Source organism: Penaeus japonicus, unplaced genomic scaffold, assembly GCF_977035675.1.
Source record: "Penaeus japonicus unplaced genomic scaffold, GWHDUDI00000001_assembly GWHDUDI00000014, whole genome shotgun sequence".
NCBI lineage: Eukaryota > Metazoa > Arthropoda > Malacostraca > Decapoda > Penaeidae > Penaeus > Penaeus japonicus.
In genome coordinates this window covers 17,813,613-17,831,112 of record NW_028234416.1, presented here as the reverse complement: position 1 = coordinate 17,831,112, position 17,500 = coordinate 17,813,613, and the positions used below count along the sequence as shown (strand labels likewise).

The following is a 17,500-nucleotide window of genomic DNA, read 5'->3' as shown; positions in this document are numbered from 1 at the left end:
GCACACACTCACACACATACCTATACGCACGGTCAGAGTCGACTGACATTGAGAGTAAAAGGGAAAAAAAAAAAAAAAAAAAAAAAAAAAAAAAACGAGGACGCGGGGGAGGAGTTAATCATGTCATGGAACAGTAGCAATCTACAGTTCATTTTCAACAGAAGTAAATGTAGCGTCCTTGGATTAAGAGTGAAAGAATATCAACACAAAGTGAACACATTACTGTTAGTAACCTATGGGAGTTTCGATCTAAAGGACATCAGCAACATTCCCATATATGGCGACGAATGATAATAATGATCATTACAGTACTATAAAAACAGCATCGAAGAGAGCTTTCTGGAACATTCGACGAGTTCAGAACTTACTTAAATTGTGTTCGTGTGAGTTGTCAAAATGACCTCCCCTCACAATAATGAAGACAAAAACATCGGAAATGGTAAGTGTTGTAATTAATGTCATTCTTCGTATAAGTATCTTAATATATAGTAGTAATAATAAAGAAGAGTAATGTTGGTATTATAATAATAATAATTAGTAGTAACATTAGTATCTTCTCCCTTCTCTAATTACATGATGATTCTCTTACAATATTACTCACAGGTGAAACAGATGATACTGTAAATGAAAGACAACAATCACCTTCACCACAAGCTGGACCAAGTGGTTATCACCCACGTCAACAACAACAACAACAACAACAACAACAACATCAACAACAACTATATCAACGTGAGTATAATAATATTTACTAATATTATTACCTTCATCATATTGTTATTTTATATCGAGGTTATCAGTAATAATTGTATTTTAAATACTAATTCTGATTCGATATCTCTCTCTCTCAGAGGAAAGAAATGGATATACGAGGGTAAGACATCAGCATCAACATCAACGACGATCACTGTCACCACAACCAGGACCAAGCGGCTATCAACAACAACAACAAATAACAGAAGATAATCGTGAAGAAAATAGAAATAATGATGATGACGACAATGTCATAAACCCAAACCTGGTGAGTCAAAAATCTGCCTTTAGAGGGTATTACAACAAATATGTATATAACGTCCCGCCTAGTGTTACTAGAGATCCACTAGATTATCTAAGAAAATATAAACACTTTTTTATCCAAGAACTTTATAAAGCATTCATCAATCCAAGACGTCAGTTAACCTCCATGAAAGTCTTTGGTCAAATGCAAATTACTTTAGTGAAATCTTCAACACTAGGTGAAGACACTTACCAGGATTTCTGGGTAGGATTCAGGGCACGAGTCATCACCGTTGATGAAATTTTCAATCTGCTTGAGAGATGGATTGAGCATCTCCATCGTAGACTCGAGACCATGACAAATGAACTCGAAGGGTCCGGTTTCATTATTCATAAGGTTAGGGGTTTACATATTAATGTAGCTCATCACATTCTTCAGCAAAGGTTAGGGTCGTTTGTACCATACCCAGCGGGTGTCCGTGGCAGTGAAAGTATATTTAACCCCAAAAGTAAAAATATGTCCTGCGTCATTCAATGCATTGCGGGTTATAGAATACATAAAGTAAAGGAAAAAACATCCTGGAGTAAAATTCTTAAGTCGGTCGAGTCCAATAAAATATGTCATAGACACGTAGACTTTATTGGTGTTTCTCTACCAATAAAGTGGGAGGATTTGGGGAAACTCGAAAGGCTTAACAAGGTATCGTTATATATCTATACCCTACAACAAGAGGACTCAGTTAAGGGTGGGAAAGGGAGATATCTACTCTCCCTTGCTAGAAAGGGAACGACTCGTTATCATGAAATTATTCATCTTCTTCTTCTCGGGGGTGAACACATAGCTCTCATTAAAGATTTCGAGACTTACTTTGTAAACCTCACTCGAAGAAAACCTATACCACCAGGACATTATCTATGCTTTATTTGCTTCTCTATAATGTCAGAGTCTATAAAATCAAAGAAATCACACATTTGTGATTGTGAACAAACTCAGACATTAAAATTCCCAACTCAAGGTGAGGTTCTCAAATTCAAAAATTACGGTTATACTTATCCACCCTCTCATCTCGCTTTCTTCGATTTTGAGACGGGTATTAGACCGAGAGGAGAAGAGGAGGAAGAGGAGGAGGAGGAGGAATTACCTTATACACCCATGACAATTGCTCGTCATTTCCCTCTCGCTTACTCTTATCTTATCATTAGTAAAGATGGACGAGTCGTGAAAAAACGAAGTCACCTCGGTCTCGACTCAGTCAATCATTTCGTAAGGTCGTTACAGCGTGACTGGCTCGAAATAAAGACTACCATCCCTTCTTACTCAATTAATATGACGGTAGAAATGGAACAGGAGTTTTTAAGACAGACTCATTGTCAGTTATGTCACGAACAATTCAGTAATACAAAGCGTCCACAGAGACATCACGACCACTCGCGCTCTCACAATAATTACATTGGTGCCTACTGCCCCCGCTGCAATTTTCAGTGTATCAATGCAAGGAAACACCTCATAGCTCTCGCTCACAACATGTCATTTGATTGTGCTTTAATTTTAGAACACCTAAACGAGGGTAATTACACCATCGACATATTAGGCAAATCGACAACCAACTTTTTTAAAGTTCAAATTGGTAATATCATATTTCGAGATTCCCTCGCTATAATGAATTCCTCCTTGGCAAGTCTCGTTGAGAGTCACATAGCCTCTAAATACAATACCGTTTACGCTCACGCCATGGTGGATTATTTGCCTAATAATGCGAGAGACTTCGTTTGTCGTCAGAAGCAGATCTTCTGTTACGATTACATAAATACGTTCAGTCGACTGCAAGAGACGTGTCTTCCCAATCGCTCGGCGTTCCGAAATACTCTGAAGCAGAGCGATATATCGGAGAGTGATTATCAACACGCTCAACGGGTGTGGGAAATAACTAATTGTCAATCGTTGGGGGATTATCTGTTGCTTTACTGTAACTTGGATGTCGGTCTCCTAGCTGACGTATACATGAAATACAGGAACACACTTTACGACTTCTACGGTCTCGATGTCTCCCATTACGTTTCCATTTCATCTTACTCCTATGATGCTTTTCTCAAGTATACGGGTACATCACTCGATTCCCCGCACGACCCCGATTTTTACCGTTTGGTTAAGCGAAATGTAAGGGGAGGATTCGTCACCTGTGTCACACCACATCTCGAGGCAACAATCGAACGTCCACTCCCAAATGGGTTAAAGAGACACATATTGTATTTAGACTTTAATAGTCTTTACGCAACCGTAATGTGTTCCTTTCTTCCCAAGGGTGGTATAATGAAACTGAATGCGGATGAGGTTGACAAATTTTTAAGGGTGGGGTTCATGAATCATAACACGGAGGGGGAGATAGGTTATTGGGTACACCTAAACACCAAGGATATTTCACCAGACGTGGCGCGAGTAACGGATGAATTCCCCTTATGTCTCACCCATCTAAATATCGGGGAAAACTTACTCTCTCCTTATAGTAAGCAGATACTGCGGTCAGCTAATCATAAACTACCTTCCAAAAATTTTAAACTAGTGGCCACACATAAGGGAATGAAAGATCATCTCATCAGTCTCCCATTATTACAACTTTTATTAGAGTTAGGATTAGAAGTGGAACGCGTTCACGCTGTATACAAATTTAATCAATCCACATTTCTGAAACCCTTCATTGAACGCAACGTTAACGCTAGGAAAAATGAGACGTGCAGTATAAGGAATCGTGCATACAAGTTGATATCTAATGCAATTTACGGTCGGTCACTCATGTCGGAAGTGAAATACGGGTTGAAAGTTAGTTACGTTCAGACAGCAGAGAAATTTCTAAAATTAGTTTTTCAACCTTCATTCAAGGACGTGTTTCCTCTCAAGGAAGACAGAGTGTTATGTTTTAACAACAAATCCGTTATAAATATTAAACAACCCAATTATCTAGGTTTTCACATACTGGAATTAGCAAAAATGTACATGTACCGTTTCTGGTATAAGGTAGTCAAACAACACTACGGGGATAAAGCCAGACTCGCATACGAGGATACGGATAGCTTCATCTTTAGCATAGATACAGTGAATGAACTCCCCGAGGAACTCGGACATGGACCATTGTCCGAGTACATTGATTTCAGTAACTTCCCTCCTCTACATCCGTGTTACAGTAACGAGCGGAAGGGAAAATTAGGTTTCCTTAAATCTGAAACTGGAGCAACCATAATTAAAGAATCGATTGTACTGAAACCCAAAATGTACTCGCTTCTTCTCCATAAAAATGATGATCAGATCGCACGGTGTAAAGGCGTTCCAATTCACCAGCAGAAAGACCTCACCCATGTAACCTTTAAACGAGCATTGATGGGAGACTTACCTCCACCCATTGAATGTTACGGGATTCGCAACGTTAAGGGTCATATATCAACTACGCGCGTGACAAAGCATACTCTTTGTCACTTCGATGATAAACGTTACTACCTTGGGAACAATAACACCGTAGCCTACTTTCACCCAGACTATGAATGGCCGCAGATGGAGAAGGAGGAGGAAGAGGAGGAGGAAGTTGATGAAGTCTCAAGTAATGATGATGAGGATGATGATAATGATGACAATGATGATAATGATGACAATGATGATAATGATGACAATAATGATATTGATGGTAGAGGAGGAAGAGAAAATACCGATTTTTGGGGTAATAGACGAAAACTTTTGAAAAAACTGTTTGCAAGCGGTACTAAACAAGAGAGAAAGAGAAAAGAGAATACACAATTCTCCCACTCTAGCAAACGGAAAAGAGTGACATAACAGTATAAAGCAAATGAATTATTCATTGATATGTATAAGTGTTTATATACATATTTTATTGAATATATTTTCTATACAAGTATTGATAATAGTAGTAATGTTAGTAGGGAAAAGATTATTAGTATATTACATTGTAAACACTTCTAATATATATATGTATTGTAGTTGTACGTGTCTTTTTATCTTATATCTTAGTTTTTTTTTTTTTTTTTTTCATAGTATTATTATCAAAAAAATTTATGTATTAGTAATAAGCAATATGGATGAGGATGTATTTCATATATGTAAACATTATGAAGTAACTATGTACCTTTCTTATATGTGTATGTAAATAACAAAAATAAAATTATTATTCTGTTTATACAAATCTTTAATTTACCTACCTATATCTTCATTATGGGAAAATAAATAAATAATTGAATGAATAAATGTCCCATGTCTACATGGTGGAAAAAAAAAGTATATATACATATATATATATGAATAAATGAATAATTAGAATATATGGATATGTTTCTCACACGTGTTCGTGTTAAATAAATATTGTGTCTATAGCATTCCCCGACTTAGTCGTCTTTTACATCAGGATGGGGAAGGTCTACTCGGAACGTGACTTGCATTTATTCAGAGACCCGGCCCGCATTATCATTGCTGGGTATACAAACTCTGGTAAAACACACCTGTGTACAAAATTGGTCGAAAAATATCATAAACAATTTAATAGGATAGTTATATGTGGGGTATCCTCACACCCTTTACAAAAGATTCCCATCCTTAGTGATAAAATTGAAATTTACGAGGATATCATAAATCCGATTACGGAATCCCAATCACCCTTTGCCGATTCCGAAGGACAGATTCTCCAAATTTTAGATGATAATTTCCTCGAGTCGGTAAACTCTCCCACCGTTGTCAATAATTTTATCAAGGGGAGACATAAAAACTTATCAGTAATTATGGTGACTCAGAACATATTTTTTCCTGGGAAATATGCAAGGACAATCGCCCTCAATACTTCTCATTATATCCTCATGAAGAACAGAGATTTATATCAAATTGAGTGTTTGGGTAGGCAATTGTATGGTAAGACCGAAGCTAAGAAATTTGTAGAAATTTATAAAAGAGTGGTTTTAAGACAACCTCACGGTTATCTGTTGTGTGATCTCGCACCGAACACACCCAGTCAACTTCAATTGCGTACACATATTGTAGGTGAGCCACCGTGTGAAAAAGTGTTCTTATTATGAACAATACACTCAAGAGATTATACGATGATATATCACATCCTTCCGGTCTTGGTAGTATTAAAAAATTATACTCTGCAGCTAAAAGAGTAGATACGTCCATTACCCTCAGAGATGTAAAAACCTTTCTTGACAAAAATCGTACGTATACTTTACATAAACAGACAAGAAAACGATTTCCTCGTAGGAAAATCCTAGCGCCGAAACCGCGTGTTATTTTAACTTGTGATCTTGCCGATTTCTCTATCTTAAAGAGATATAACGGTAGTGTAAAATACGTATTGTTTTGCGTAGATGTCTTCAGTAGATATTTGCAAGTAGCTACGTTGAAAGATAAATCCGCTAAAAGCACTCTTATCGGCTTACAAAATATCTTGGAGTCTGATGCATCTAAGGGTATTTCCCGTCTTTTTACCGATCTTGGAACCGAATTTTATAATGGTGCGGTTAAGAATTACCTGACAACGAAAAAGATAAAGTTGTATTCAAATTTTTCGCGGGAAATAAAAGCAAGTTTGGCGGAAAGAGTCATAAGGACAATAAAGGAAAAAATATATAAATATTTAACCCACAAAAACACATTAAAATATATTGATATTCTACCCCTCCTAGTACAAACATACAATTTAACACCTCATGGCGGACTAGGTATGAAAACACCTTTGGAAGTTCATCGTATGCAGAGGTATAATGACATTAGGAGTCAGTTTCGTTTAATGTATTTAAATAAGGGTCAGAAGAAACAAAGTAACAGTGGTAATCTATCAGTGGGAGATGTCGTACGCCTTCAACTTCTCTCCCGCACGCAGTTTAAATTCAACAAGACTTACCGAGTTAATAACACCGAAGAGTTGTATCGAATTACGCGCGCAGATACATCTCAAACAATCCCGGTCTACTACCTCGAGGATTTGGCGGGAGAAGCAATAGAAGGTATCTTTTATAGAGAAGAGTTGATAAAGTCCGCCATACCCGAACTGTATCAGGTAGACATCTTAAGATCACGAATCGAAAAGGGGAAGAGGAAATACTTTGTACACTGGAGAGGATACCCTAAGAAATTTGATAGTTGGATAAACGCTAGAGATCTATCAAGACATGAGTGGTAGTACACCTCTTTTAATTAAAAACAAGGAGTTAATAAACCTCCTCGCCCATTCCTCCCCGAAATTTAGGAAATCGTTATTACAAGGATTAAAGACGAAAGAGGTTAACTGTATTTCGAAGATACTCACAAATTTTCTAAAAAATAATCTTACTAATAGCGCGAGTATTGTCAATAAACTCGCAAAATACAAGAACGATATTAGAGTAATTGCTCGAAAAAAAACACCACTTTACAAAAAGAAAAGTGTATTATTATCTAGAAGGGGAGGTAATATTTTATCAATTATCTTACCCCTGGCAACGAATCTTATTTCCAGTCTTATAGGATGAAAGAATTCTGTATTGTCCCCGTAGAAATTGCTAGTAAATTCCTAACTGGTAACTCCACCCACGCGGAAACAGCTACGTCACCATCCACCACCCAGAACAATTACCCTCGAGCAAAAAAAAAATCAATATTTTCCAATGTCGAATCATTAACACCTGCTTATGTCGCAGACCTCTCCCCTCCCACTTCCACCCCTCCTCCTCCTCGTGATACTTCCGGTACCGCACCCCCAGGTGTGTACAAATTAAATCCTCGTAGATCGTAATTAATGTATCGTTACCTTCAACTAAAAAGGAATACGCAAGGTCAATTATAACATTACTCGATGGAAAGCCTAATATTGTTTGGGATGATAGGGGAAATCTCATGGGTCCCTTTTCCGGTATAAATGTAATAGACGTTATAAAATCAATAACATCGAAAACAAGGTTACTCACTTTGGATCAAGTCCCTCGCGTAGCTTTGTTGCTTAGAATGGCGCAATTCCCGCTTGAAATTCTACCGACAGCCTTTTTAAGAAAGTATTCTATTGGTGGAGGAAAAGGTAATAGTATAACCCCAAGAAAAAAGAAAAAGATCGATGTAAGGAGTAAAGGAATAAGTTTCTCAAACTGGGAATCGTATAACTAGATAAAATATATAAATAACGGGTGAGTACAAACAAACAAACAAACAGCAATGGTCGATATTTTCAATGGATATACGCGCGCACGCGTGTGGGTGGTGAGGCAGGACAGGTGTGAGAGGGGTATAAAACCAAACAGGGGGTTCGACTGAACGTGTATTATTCGACCTGACACGTTCAGACATGATGGAGGACATTGCTCCCTTAGCACAGACCGTAGGAAGAGTATCCGATTCCAAGTTTAGAAGCAGTCAACACTTCATCTTATATAGCGTAAATGCTATATCTATCGAACCATACGGTATTGCCAAGTCTCTACAAAATGAATACGAGTATGAAGAAATTCATCGGAAGAGGAGACGTCTGTACAATTTGCATCGGGCCGATGTGACTACTCGAGGGAAACCAGGATCTGTTATTCCACAATACCCACCGGCGGGAGAGGATGGTCCGTGTCTCATCGCCTGTGTGACTCAGTTTGGATTCGGCGAACCCTTCGAAGATAACAGCAAGGCCAAGACGATCGTTACTACGTCAAAGGATGCACACTATGTTAACGGGTTGAAGGAAGATACAGTGGAAAATAGACGACGTTATTTTGAAAACATTATCAAACAAGTAACCCTTATAGCGATGGGGAATAGGGACGTTTACAAAATTATCGTTCCTAGCGGGTTTGGAAGACGAGGTCGTAGAGATGATGATGATAATGATGACGAGTGGCGTACTCATTATCTACCAGTGTTGCGTAATATGGCTGATAGACTGAAGGCTTTTTCAATTGATGTTGTGCTTGTGACATCTCCTTAAGAACCCTGTGATGTTAATGCTATTAATGATGATAATAATTATAAGAATAAAAAATGTATCACTATGTAATAGATATTGATATTACTGATAAGTATATAAGATGTATTGCACAGTAATATATATTATGTTTATCATTAAGAAACTAAAAAAAAAAAAAAAAAAATGTAACACTTAGTAATAGATATTAAGATTAATATTGGATATGTCATTGTATTAGAAGTACTTTGTAATAATAATATTATTATTAATAAAATATTAGTGAAAAGGATGTGTGTATAAATATCCTTTCTTGTTTGTCTTTTTTAGTTAACGTTAAGACCATGGCGAGCGAACATTATATTTACCTCAGTAGCATAGGTGATCGCGATAAATATGATAATAAACCATGGAAATTTACAAATCGAATAAATCCACCTATACGATTGGATCCTGATACAGAGTATGAGATTGGAATGATCAATTGTTTATATCCAAAATCATATTACAGTCTTTTACAAGGAGATTATCTCTCAAGAATTGAAGTGTGGGTAAGATCACATGATAATATCTTGGAGCATTTTTACACGTATACACCTTTTACTGATATTGACGTTGGTGATACAGCTTATATGATTGAAAGAGTGAACGAACAGCTTACCAACGCACTTGAAATAAGTTTTGGAAATGATTTTAATCGCTATTTTACACCTCGTAACTTTTTTAGTTATAATAATGATTTAAAGAGAGTATATATTACGTTAAAAAAGGGTATCTGTAAAGATCCCCACCATTTCTGTACTATTACATTTCGCTTTGGTTCTAGAATGTCTGATGCAATGGGGTTAGAAAATTCATCTAGTTATGAGGTGTATGGGTTCGGCGGAGCGGAACAGAGTTACGTCCCGGCACCTTTTCGTCCGCGTGTGGATGGCGGCGTTGATTTTATCCTGATATATACCGACTGTGTTACGCCCACGAGATTTGGGGGACAAAGAGTGAACCTCCTGGAAGCTATGACCATGGAAAGAACTGGTGGTTCCGATTTCCATAGGATTGCTTACAAAACTCTAAATAAATCATTTCTAGATGAAATTACCGTAACAATTAACGATCAGCAGGGTAGAACGGTTCATTTTGGAGTAGGAAATTCTCTAACTCTTCTGTTACATATTCGTCCCAGATAGAATAGTAAATAAATACGACGGTCGTAGGGATAATGCGGTTAGTCATTCTTAAACCATCAATCAATCATGAGGGGTGGTTTCACACCTCCGTCTCGCGAAGAGTTTGATTCTCTCTTCTTACAAAAGTCCCCTATTAGAGGAGCAGGGTATGATAATATTGCAATTTTCCATCCACCTCCGCGAACGAGGAGGGGGGGAGGTATATTCAGTATCCTAAGTGGGATAGCTAAGAAGGCAATTCCTTTCTTAATTAAGAATGTTGCCCCCGAAGCTGTGTCTATGGGGAAATCGGTATTTAGTGATGTAATGGAAGGAAGGAAACTACGTGAGTCATTAAAATCGCGGGGGATACAGGCATTGAGGGGGGGGGGGGAAAGAATTATTGGTCGAAAAGGAGGTGGTAATAGACTATTGAGGAAGGGGAAAGGGAAGAGAAAAACAACTAGTAAGAGTAAAGGGATGAGGGAGAGGAGGAAGAGGAGGAAGAGAGAGGTTAACCGCCCCTTACCGTGTTATAAAAAAGATATATTTTCAAAATTGTCTTTAGTTTAGGTTTATCCACAGTCGTGAACGGTATGGATGTGGAAGGAGGTGGGGTTCAATCCCCTTTCAATGAATACCTGGCGTCAATCACAGAAAGTTTCCCACGCGTGTCGCGGAAGCGTGTAATTGAGAGTTCCATAAGTAGTCGACGCAAACTCGATGTATTACCTGTTAACCTAGAAGGTGATAATGGAGTTAGGGATAGTTACATTGAATTCAGGATACCGGGGGTTGACGGTCAACTTCTCGATCTGTCAACATTATCAAAAGAGGATGGGACGACTTTGACAGAAGCCGATCACGTAGTGTTGACTAACGGTTTGAGTAATACTTTCTTTAAGAGTTGTACTTGCTATTTGAATGAACAGATGGTGGAATCCAATGCACTGTATAATTACCACAGTTTTATAAAAATGGTTACTACGATTTCACCCGATCGAATTGCCACTCTCGGTCGAAGTTTATATTACTTTAAGGATTACAACGGAAGTAAGGGTATTATAGACACCTATACCGACGAGTATTTCACCGGTGGAAATAAGTTGGAGAAGGAGATAATCAAACGATGTAAACAATACGGAGTTTCGTTGACTGGACCTTTGCTGTTGGATCTAGCGAGTTTAGATGCTTATCTTCTCGATGGTACAGACGTACGCATTCGATTGGAAATGGCCAATAAAGCGTGGGTTATGAATACCCATCTAGATGGACAAAACTATAAGATTAAGATTGATTCGGTTAGATTACTGATCGATCGCGTTATTCCACACGCGTCTGCCATAGCATCGATGAATAAATAATTCGCTACTTACTGCTCCAATGCAATATACGTACAATAGAACGTTGTATAAGACTTATATTCTCGGATCCAATCAAACAAATCTTCTCGTTGAATTACCCTTTTCGCAAATTATTCCACAGAATTTGTATATGGCAATAGTTGACATGAATAGTATGAATGGAGCTTATGATAGGAACGGATTATATTTCCAACACGCCGATCTGAGTAATACTCACATAACGATTAACGGTTCAACGGTATATAATATTCATAGCGACTTCCCTAATCATACGAGTTCACTCTATTACGCAACATTGGAGACGCTAGGGTTAGAAAATGATCACACACTTGCATACGACGGATTTGTAAAAGGAAGAACTATATGCGCATTCAATTTCATTCCCGAAGATATAGAGAATGGAATTCCTCTTGAGAAATCGGGTAATATGCGTATCAGTCTTACTTTTAAAGAGGGGGTGAATGCAAATAGAGTCATTATATTCTTTGCTAACACGACGGGTGTTATTGAAATAGATGCACATCGCCACGTACGTTGCATTGTTCGTGCGTAAACGAGGATGAACGCGTTAGAGATTGAGCGAGGGTTGAAAGGTACACTCGGTGACAGGGTGATATTTTTGGGGTGCTTTCTAGAGGATGAACTCGCGATAGTTTTAGAGAATTCGAGAAAAATGGGGAAGAGTAAACCACTGATTCTTATTGTCAATACAGTTTCAACAGGAACAGCCGACGATGTTATTGGACATTGGTTTACGATATATATTAATTATGAAACTTTGACGTTGTGTTATTATGATAGTTACAATCTGAATCCTAGAGATCATTCAATGTCCCTTTATAGGTTTATACAAAGATCCCCACATTTAACTATTCGAACGATAGGGTATCGATTACAGGGTATGTTTTCGCTAGTATGTGGACTATATGCCATGTATTTCTGCTATTTATTTAGTCACTTTGACTTAAAGACTGTTTCCCGATGTATTAATAGTATGTTTATGAAGAATCAATTCTTATATAATGATAAGATAATACTTAGAGTTACTTATAGGATTTTTGTGTTACCGGAATGTTCGAAAACATTTTGTCTAACCGATGGAATATATAGGGGAGACAAGCGGAAGTTGAAGTGTGTTCATGTCTATTGTAAATCATTTAAGAGTAGGATTAATTAATTGATGGTGTCATGATAAGTAGATATATACGCACCCCTGCGTGAAGTGAAGGGATTTTTTTTTTTTTTACTTTATATGGGCGTACTTCACCTTACCTAATTAAGTGTGAATGCCGTATTTTATCCCCAATTGTTACTATATCCCTTGGTTTGGAACGGAAAACGATATAAAAACGGAGTCGAGTGTCGGAGAGACAGCACTTCAGAGGTGATACCATCATGGAGCTACACGTTACTGAGCGTAAGTCTTGCTACTTTTATTGAACTTTCTAGTATTATTTATAAGTGTTTATGTTGTTGTCGTTTTTTTTTTTTTTTTTTTTTTAATGTTGTATTGTTTGTGATTTGATTTTTTTTTTTTTTTTTTTTGCTACGGTTATTATTAATATCAGAGATATCCATATATATGTATACATACGGATGATACTAATACATATAAATAATAGGTATATGAAATACAATCATATGACGTTGATGTGTGTAAATTTATTCCTATTTTCTTTCAGACGGAAAGGGTGGTGGGAAGCATATCCGAATAACCTTCCCTGACACCACCCCTCCCCAGGAGTATTACCTGGAAAGGGATGATTGTAGGAATGAGGGGTGGAGTGATGGGAAGAGGAAGAGGAGGAAGGAATGGGGAAATGAAGGAGACGATGATGATGATGATGATAATGACCCCGACGCAACACCGGATGTGAGATCTCTTATAAATCGATCAATCTGTACAGGAAATAATAGTTCCTTCCCCTGGAGCGGATCAAGTAGAAGAGGAAGAGGAGGAGGACGGTACGTGGGATCCCCCTCCCTTCTGAGGACATCTCCTCGATCCCCCAAACCAACTTCGCGACGAAAACTCTTCAAGAAGCAGAGGTTCTGTAGTCAGGATTGCGACAGTGGTAAGGGAGAGAGTGTGGTGGATTTAACCAGTCCCCCAAACAGTAATGGGAAATATAAAGACCCCGAAGATGATTACTTCAATGGAGAGTAGGTTTGGTAATTTTTTTTTTACCTCTGCTTACCAAGGGTAAGTTTCTCTACCCGTAATAAAGAGAAGCCTTGTAAACAAAACCTAATAAAAAAAATATAATATAAAATAAATCTTTTATTTACCGGTTATGAACTGTATTATATATATATATATATATATATTTCCTTTACACATATATAACATATTGATAACCTTTCAATACAAATGAACATGTGAGTAGTTTGTCTGAATGGAAACAAGGAAAAGAAAGAGAGGTGATAGTCTATCGATAGCTACCATGAGACGAAGACGTGTCAACAAACGTGACAGTTTTAATGTGAAAGAGTGTTTACACAGAAGTGGAATTTTTAAACGTTATTTACAGGAATATCAGGATAAACTTTCAGATTTAATGTTACATATTATATCCATTGAAGAAAAACTTTATGTTAGACAGAAAAGGAAGTTAAAGTTTATTTGGTCTCTGTCAAATATAGAGAAAAGACTAAAGAAGTTATATATATAATGTATATTGTGTTTTAAATGAATGAAGATTGAAACGAATATTTTTTTATTTATTCCCATCCTTATTTATTTGTAAGATATGGAAATAAATTTACTCTCTTTTTTTATTAATTAATACGTGTATTTGAGTGACCATGAATACCCCCCCCCCCCCCCCGCGCGTCCTCGTTTTTTCCCTTTTACTCTCAATGTCAGTCGACTCTGACCGTGCGTATAGGTATGTGTGTGAGTGTGTGCGTACGTAACGTGTAGCAATCCTTTATCGATCGGAATGATTCTGCAGAAACATGTTACAGACGTAAGCAATCGATTGATTGCGACATACCTGTACGAACATGTTACCCATGAGAAAACATACTGTGTCCATTCAATACACATGAGTCATTATATCCTCTCTCTCTCTTTCCTCCTTCCTTTATTCATTCATTTTTTCATACCATTTAACGTACCTATAATACCTTTAATTATAATGATACTATTTGATAATGTACACCTTCATTTATTCAAGTTTAATTACTATTTCAGTTACGATTTTAAATTATCCTTACCTTTCGACACTTTAAGACATTATAGAAATACTTTATACCCATGTACGTATATACCCCAACCCAGAGCCTTGATACCCCCACGAATATACCCAAAGATTAAAATTAGAGGGAAAAAAAATATTACATACCCCTACCCCTTAAAAGAAAAGAAAATAAAAGAAAATGACATACCCCTACCCAATACCCAAGGAGAAATCAATAATAAACATACCACAACCCTGTTACCCCCCTCCCCCTCCCCGGAAAAAATCAATAATATTATAACCCCCCCCCCCCCCCGAAAATAAAAATCAATAAAAAAATCAATAATATTACATAACCCACCCCGAAAAATAAAAATCAATGGAAAAAAATCAATAATATTACATAACCCACCCGAAAAATAAAAATCAATGAAAAAAATCAATAATATTACCCCCCCCCCAAAAAAAAAAAAAAAAATCAATGAAAAAAATCAATAATATTACCCCCCCCCCCCCCCAAAAAAAAAAAACCAATCCCCCCCAAAAAACCAATCCCCCCCCCCCCCCCGAGAAAATCAATCCCCCCCCCCCCCCGGGAAAATCAATACCCCCCCCCCCCCCCCGGGAAAATCAATACCTCCCCCCCCCCCCCGGGAAAAACAATAATCAGTGGCCCGGTGGGGCCCATTCTATCCTACTTATATATATATATATATATATATATATATATATGTGTGTGTGTGTGTGTGTGTGTGTGTGTGTGGGTGTGTGTATATATATATAATATATATATATATACATATATATGTATATATATATATATATATATATATATATATATATATATATATATATATATATATATATACATATACATACACACACATATATATATATATACATATATATATATTTGCGTACACACATATCTTCAGCCTGTATCTTTCTAACGTAAGACGCAGTTCCTTTTCAAATTATGTTTGATAGATTGTTAGGCAGTGTTACCGCTACCTGATTGGGTTCCTTTCCTGACCAATCGCGATGCAGTGGAAATTCGAGCGATGGACCGACACCCCGAGAGGTGAGCGGGCTGCCACTTCAACCACGGCAACAAGAGACATTGTGTTACATCGACTGTGTCTTATTGCAGTTTGAATGAATGTGATTGTGAATGACACTTTATCTGCCGCAAGTAATTGCATGTGATAGTCATTACAATGTCAAGAATATTATTGCACTTCAAGCATTTTTTTTCATTTCACCAACTATAAGTGAACTAAAATATGATCATTAAAAGTAGACTAGGCTATGAAATAATGTTGATTTCAGCATCTGATCTAAAGGAAAGGGACGTACAGTCAATCACCCCCCCACCCACAAAAAAAAAAAAAATAAATAAAAAATAATAAAAAAAATAATAATAGAAAAAAATAAAAGTAAAAGACCAACAACATAGAACAAAGAAGACAGTAACTACAACTTCTAATAACGAGCACGAGTAACTACAACGACAACAACAGCAAAAATAATAATGAACATGATAATAATAATGATACTCAATGTACAATGACGCAACACGATAACCTCTACTCGAGATCCATGCCTCTTGGGAGTTGAGAACCCGTATGAGAACACCGGCAGTTGATAACTGATTATTTTTTTATAGCTTGGATAATATCTGGAATGTTCTAGTAAATAATTCAAGAAGTAAGGGTCATCCTACCCATAATAATAATAACCACATTACAGTGAGAATGTTATCAGGTTGAAGACGGTTACTTTGACGAGCTGGATTAAATGGATTATGCCCTCTGCGTTATGACCCTCCACACTATGGAGGTTATCTAATCAGCCTTCGCCCTATTCTTTTCAGATTCCACATGCTAGCCTCCACCTTTCATTTCTCTTATATTTATTGTATATTTATCTCTTTCCAGTTTTCTTGTCTCTTTTTTGTCTACCATATTCATTTCATCTTCTATATTCTTTCTCTTCGTAACTTCTTGCATCTCTTCTTCCATTATCATTATCTATCTTATTTTATTATTATCAATCGCATTATTCTTTCATATTTTCACTTCTGTCACAACTCGAAGTCCGATGTCCATTGCCACATCTGCTTCGTTGTAGCCCTGGTCTATCCTACCAGCCTTATGCATCGTCTCTCACGTATATTAAGCTCCTTATCAAATCAAACTAATCTCTCAACAACTTAAAGTCAATATCAATTTCAGTTAGAACAGAAATATTAGGAGGAAATACATTTACGTATCTTCTGTCAATGCTCAGACAGAGTTCAAGGTGAGGAATGCGTAGTCAATGGTGAGCAAGTAAAACATGACCATATAAGGTGCTTTTTTGACGCCTTGGCTTACGGTGCGTCATGCTGGGTGATAAGAATGTCGTATAAGAGCTAGGTACTCGACGGAGCAAGATTAGTCCCTGGCTAACATCGACACCAGCTTGCCGCCTCACAACCCGACAAAAACCGGTAAGTCCGTTAGATTCGAATTTTCAAATGATCTCGGATACAGGTAGTTGTATTCTGTTCCATGTTCTGTGGTGATGCAGATTTAGATTGATATCCAGAAGTAATTTGTTGTTTCAAATGATAGATCAATACGTTAAATATTTACCACTTATCTGAATTTCGATAGCTTCTAGATATGAATCCCGTGGTGCAGACATCTTGTGATGCATATATACTCAAGCTTTTCTATGTTTGAATAAAATGACCACCCATATCTTTCTTAATTTTGGTATAACAGATCCTGTTTTACAATAGAAGAACTACGTCTCATCTATAGTTAACTAACACAAAGTACCGATTTTCAAAAGTATATATAACATAAATGTACACAGCAATTCAGAACTTTCTTCCT

At 37.1% G+C, this 17,500-nt stretch overlaps 3 protein-coding genes across 3 annotated transcripts in view; all 3 read left to right on the top strand.

Annotated features, from left to right (window-relative positions):
- Positions 1–247: 247 nt before the first annotated feature.
- Positions 248–5,171, top strand: LOC122259939 (uncharacterized). The gene is made up of 3 exons (XM_086544007.1): positions 248–439; positions 604–732; positions 852–5,171. Exons 1-3 carry the CDS (start codon positions 397–399, stop codon positions 4,814–4,816), a joined length of 4,137 nt encoding a protein of 1,378 aa, XP_086400133.1. The 5' UTR covers positions 248–396; the 3' UTR covers positions 4,817–5,171.
- Positions 5,172–11,467: 6,296 nt separating this feature from the next.
- On the top strand, positions 11,468–14,243 carry LOC122242213 (uncharacterized). The gene is made up of 2 exons (XM_042999464.2): positions 11,468–12,853; positions 13,119–14,243. The coding sequence occupies exons 1-2, from the start codon at positions 12,832–12,834 to the stop codon at positions 13,601–13,603; spliced, it is 507 nt and encodes a 168-aa protein (XP_042855398.2). The 5' UTR covers positions 11,468–12,831; the 3' UTR covers positions 13,604–14,243.
- A 1,475-nt stretch (positions 14,244–15,718) lies between these two features.
- The window catches only part of LOC122248068 (actin-1), a 3,176-nt gene continuing 1,394 nt past the window's right edge, over positions 15,719–17,500 (top strand). Inside the window, exons 1-2 of the mRNA XM_043007874.2 lie at positions 15,719–15,810; positions 16,908–17,109. The gene's annotated coding sequence lies outside the window, so the exon portion shown is untranslated. The remainder of the gene's footprint in view (positions 15,811–16,907; positions 17,110–17,500) is intronic.

Excerpts from the sequence above, each read along its gene's own strand:
- LOC122259939 (XM_086544007.1), top strand. The coding sequence starts at position 397 with ATGACCTCCCCTCACAATAATGAAGACAAAAACATCGGAAATG. Across the intron at positions 440-603 it reads AGACAAAAACATCGGAAATG|GTGAAACAGATGATACTGTA; the intron begins GTAAGTGTTGTA and ends TATTACTCACAG. Across the intron at positions 733-851 it reads TCAACAACAACTATATCAAC|AGGAAAGAAATGGATATACG; the intron begins GTGAGTATAATA and ends TCTCTCTCTCAG.
- LOC122242213 (XM_042999464.2), top strand. The coding sequence starts at position 12,832 with ATGGAGCTACACGTTACTGAGC. Across the intron at positions 12,854-13,118 it reads GGAGCTACACGTTACTGAGC|ACGGAAAGGGTGGTGGGAAG; the intron begins GTAAGTCTTGCT and ends ATTTTCTTTCAG.